At 37.9% G+C, this 5,069-nt stretch overlaps 1 protein-coding gene across 1 annotated transcript; it reads left to right on the top strand.

Moving 5' to 3' along the window:
* The first annotated feature begins 893 nt into the window (after positions 1-893).
* Positions 894-2,623, top strand: LOC133725372 (dof zinc finger protein DOF3.1-like). The gene has a single exon (XM_062152593.1). It carries the CDS (start codon positions 1,634-1,636, stop codon positions 2,318-2,320), a length of 687 nt encoding a protein of 228 aa, XP_062008577.1. The 5' UTR covers positions 894-1,633; the 3' UTR covers positions 2,321-2,623.
* The last annotated feature ends 2,446 nt before the right edge of the window (positions 2,624-5,069 follow it).

The following is a 5,069-nucleotide window of genomic DNA, read 5'->3' as shown; positions in this document are numbered from 1 at the left end:
GCTTTGGGAAAGTGTTTCCATTCCTTAGCTGTCCCCAAACGCAGGAAAGGAAAGTATTTCCTTTCCCAACACCCACTTTCCGGGAAACAAACATGGCCTAATATTAACTGGATGTGTATTGACTTGGACGGTCCAGATTCTGCCACCGGAAGAAAACGGGGCAACGATTTGATGATAAAATAACAATTATGCCCCTCACTCATTCTTTCTTTGCTTTGTTAGCACGCAAGCTTTACTAGATGCTTCTCATCTTACTGCACTGCATCCTAGATTTTTTCTTCTTTTTTTTCTTTTCATTTTCCTTTTATGGGTTTTGAGCTAGTATTGGATACTACATACTGGTATTTTCTTTATATTTTCATGGGTTTTACCTCAGCTCCCGTATATACTTAATGGTATGATCTACATGAAAAACAGACCCTAAGTCTATTCCCTCCCTACTAAGATCATCCGTACATAATTTTGTTCTTTAGGCAATTGTTCTTGTACTAGCTCCATTAACAAGAATACTTTATAGTTTATACATACAACACAATTTTATCTAAAGTTACACATTATTTTTTAAGCCTAATCGTACCAACTTTTTATTTTATTCATATGTTTAAGGTTTAATGAACACACTTAATCATGAAGGTTGACTTGTGTCAACTTTTGCTCGGCAATAAACAAATTCAAGTTATTGACCATTACAAAAAGCTCTGGTTAATCCTTCTAGACGAGCTAGAGGACATGTAGATCGAACAAGAATAATAATCTTTGGGAGAGTTAGTATTATTTTATTTTGAGAAAAGAATTACTTTTGTGATTAATTAATTAATTAAATTTGTGATTAGTGGAAGTTGTGGCTGGGGTACTTCTCCAGAAGAAAATATAGCAAGGGAATGGCCACTGTGTGCTAGTCTGCTAGAGCAGTGTCTCTTGTCTCTCTTATTTGAGCTCAAGTCGTCACTCTCACGCGGACACACAAATAGATATTATTCATCTCCATAAAATCAAACAAAATCAGAACCAAATATTCTTTCTTTGTTTCTTCTTCTTCTACACCTTTCACTCTTCGATTCCACTCACCACAGACCCATGTGAACAACTCCCAGTTGGGTTTTTGCTTCAGAGTTTAGAACAAGAGTTTCCTAAAAAATCCAACCTTTTTGCTCTGTTTTTTTTGGTTCTGTGCCTCTTCACTGCTTGGAGATTGAAACTCTACAGTTCTGCGTTGTGTTTGTGACTGGTTTCGATGAGAGTTCATATCTGGGTCTGAAAAATATCTCACGTTTTTGGTCCTCGATCTTTCAACTTCTCCTGCTTTGTCTTTGTGCCTCTTCACAGTCTCAAAAGGTTCAAAGTCAGTCAAGGCCCTTAAAAACCCCATCTCATCGGATCCTTATAAAACTGCTCGGTTTTTCGTTTCCCACCATTCAATTTCCACTTCTCCACCCAAATAATCCAAAACCCACAACTTTTGCTTCTAAAGTTTCCATATTTTGGTTCTTGCTACTATTCACACTTGATCAAACAAGCTTCTCAAAAGTACCCAAGTCTCTTTTGCTGTTTAATAAGGTTTCTGCAAATCAAACCCACTTCACCAAATCCTCCAAATTAAAACACAAGCTGTTCTATCTCGGCCTCTTCAAAAATGCAAGACCCAACGACGTTCCAACCCATGAAAGCCCAATTCCCAGAGCAAGAGCAGCTGAAATGTCCACGCTGTGATTCTTCAAACACCAAGTTCTGCTACTACAACAACTACAATCTGTCGCAGCCTCGCCACTTCTGCAAGAACTGCAAGAGGTACTGGACCAAAGGTGGTTCCCTCAGAAACATTCCAATAGGCGGTGGAAGCAGAAAGAACACCAAGAGATCTTCTTCGGGTTCGAAACGTTCTTCATCGGCTACTAATTCCTCATCATCAACCCTGTCGAGCTCAGCAGCTGCAGGAGCAGCAGCAGCAGCAGCTCAGAACCAGGATCCGCAGCCGGACCGGACTCGGCTCTACGGCCCGAAAATGGATCCAGATAATCCGATGCTGGATATTTCTGGGAGCTTCAGCTCACTGTTAACATCTAATGATCAGTTTGGGTCTCTTATGGAGGGTCTGAATCCAAATGGGTCGGGTTTGAAACTGATGCATATGGGTGAGTTTGGGGAGAATGTGGTGGATTCATCAGGACATGGGTTGAATTCGGATCCGGGTTTGGAGGTCCAGAGCAGTGGGAATCCAGAGAGCTATATGGGTTTGCAAAGTGGGGATTCGAGCTGTTGGAATGGGAGCAATGGGTGGCCTGACCTTGCCATTTACACACCAGGTTCAAGTTTTCAGTAGATAATTAGATGAATGCTTTCCATATATATTAGTCTACGATATATTATGTTTGACACTTGGAAACTATGATCGATTGTGAAGAGAAATGGAGCATGAATGACTCTTTAGGCTTAATGCTAAGCACAGCTTTAAGCTTTAATTTTAGCATTTTCTGAGGTTATAGAGAGGTTGAGAAACACCAAAGTCCACAGAGCCATACCAATAGTGTTCCATATGTAATGGTTTGTTTTGTTCTCTTTTGTGTGGTTTTTGGTTGTATCTGATATAACTTAAATATGAATGACCTTTTCTTGTTCTCTTTCACCTCTTGAGGTCCCCCTTTTATTGAGGGATATGACTCTTCATCATCTATCCTTCTCCATTATATTATATGCATTTATATCACAAATTTAAATCATGTGCTTGTTAGATTGTAGAGGGTGCCAATTAGCCCACAATTTCTCTCTAAAATATGATATCTTCTGCTAGGATCTTGCTAACCTTCTTTGATCTGTCTATGCATGTGCCTGTGACTGCGTGACAAGTATGCACTGTTTAGTGTTTGGTATGCATGTTTGGTTTTTTGCAGATTGTGAGTTGAAAATGGGATTTGACATCGTGTTGCTTAAGAGAATGATATGATTTGATTTACCCACTAGTATATATAAATAGATGAAAAACGTTTTTTGGGAATCTGTCTATTGTTTCTCAAATGTATTATTGAAGCAACAATAATAGAAGAAAAAGGAAAGGATATTGTGGATGGAGTGGGAGATACAATGGGGGGAAGCAGAAGTGCATAGTTCAAGTTGCATGTTTCAACTTTGTCTTTCTAGGGCTAGACAAAGTTCAACTTCCTTCATACTGGGATATCATTTCTTATTCTAAATTCTCTGCTTTGGGGGTCATTCTTCACCACTTGCCAAGGGTGACCTTTATTATTCTAAACTTATTCTCATGGACCATATCTTCCACAATCAAATATAACATACATGTGTTAATAATCAGATCAATGTGAATAATGCGAAAATCAAGTGCTTTCTTAAGGAGAACTATTTTATGCACCGGCAGCGTAAGTGAACTAGCAAATTCAGTAGATTTTAGTCGTTGATATTTGTAAGCAATTGTATTTTAATAACTAAAAAATGTTTTTGATGTTATCTGGACGTTTATTATTGTTTGTTTAAGTGCACCGAATACCCTCTTGCTTTCTTATTTACAGCAGAAGAGATTGAACTCTGACGTGTTCTAAGCTTGAGTTAGGTATATTTGCACCCCTCTTTCAACCTCTTATAAATGCTTTGGATCAAAGTGAGAATTCAAAGACCCTAGAGAAGAATTCAAATCTTAATTTGGCAAGGTGAAGTTAAATGCAATTGAACTTATAGGTTGAGAGGGATGCAATCCTTGCACGTTAATTAATGTAACGAGTAAATTCCAATCCAATAAGTTGAATCATCTAGCACTCTCCTTCACATCACATATGACCCTACACAACGTTGGTGCTTAATTGGATATAGTGATAGTCTAAATGGATAACCATGTCCTCCATGTTACTGAACACTAGACTACTAGAGAGATGGATTCGGTCACCTTGTCGAAATAAAGGTACAAGTTTCATTTTGCATTTTGTGGTCCCATGGAGTTGGACCTATTTAATTTCTTGGTAGTTCTATTCCAATTATTTTCTTATTGCTTTTCTTATGATTGGATTTATATAACTAGCTAGTACCTAACTGAAAGCAAATTTCTACCGGCATTGCTTGTTTGATCATCGCAGAAACATACATGTAACAAGTATCCATTTTCACTCTCTTGGAGCATTCTTATAGGTTCGTCCAATAACTTAATTGATGTAAAATGATCGAATCACATGTAACGTCTTTCTTTTCTTCATATATGACGAAGGATTATGAATCGTTGATTGATGTAAGATTCATTACAAAGTTCACACCAATAAAAGGTGATTACTTATACTTGGTTATCACGTAAACAATATTAAATGATCGATGCTAATCTCATTAGTCATTACTAACCATTATTATCACTGCCGTAGCTAGCTGCTATTCTATAACTCTGTTGGCGAGAAATGATATAGCTTGTGTTGGTCCACATTCCTAAATGAAGATGACATTTGATGTGCGCTCCAAGCTAGTCTCCAATATATAAATGTGAATCTGTTTTGGGGTCCTTGACTTTGAGTTTGGCTTCTACCATTTATGTCAAAGTTGGAAGAGAAAGGAAACCAACACGACGCTTCCTTGCCATACCCTCATTTAATGTCTTTCAATATCAACTTCAAGGAAGCAAGTGTGGATGGTGAGCAAGGCAGGTGTGTTGGCCTTTGATAAATATTACTCCATTTCGATTGAGGAAAAGAAATTTGGATGTACGATGGGGATGAATAGCCCATTTTGATTGAGGAAAAGTAATTTGGATTTATTACGGGGACTGAGAGATTTTACATGGACACATTTTTTTTTAATAATTTTAATTTTGTTTTTAATAACTTAAATTTATCTCTTTATAAGAATTTCAATTTATTTCAAAAAAAGAATTTCAATTAAAAAAAAAAGTCTTAGCATCCTGCGCCACGAGATGAGCCACTCCATTGGCTTGTCTGCCTACCTTTAGAACACGAGCATCCAAAGCATCATGCAGTAACACCCGGAGATCTGCCAGCAGAAAGCCCAAATCTGAGTGGTCTAAAGAAGGAGACGACAGAGCCGTCACCAACTCCAGACAATCGGTTTCCACAATTAGATGTGTT

The sequence above is a fragment of the Rosa rugosa genome, chromosome 1, assembly GCF_958449725.1.
Source record: "Rosa rugosa chromosome 1, drRosRugo1.1, whole genome shotgun sequence".
Taxonomy (NCBI): Eukaryota; Viridiplantae; Streptophyta; class Magnoliopsida; order Rosales; family Rosaceae; genus Rosa; species Rosa rugosa.
This window is presented reverse-complemented; position numbering and strand designations above follow the sequence as displayed.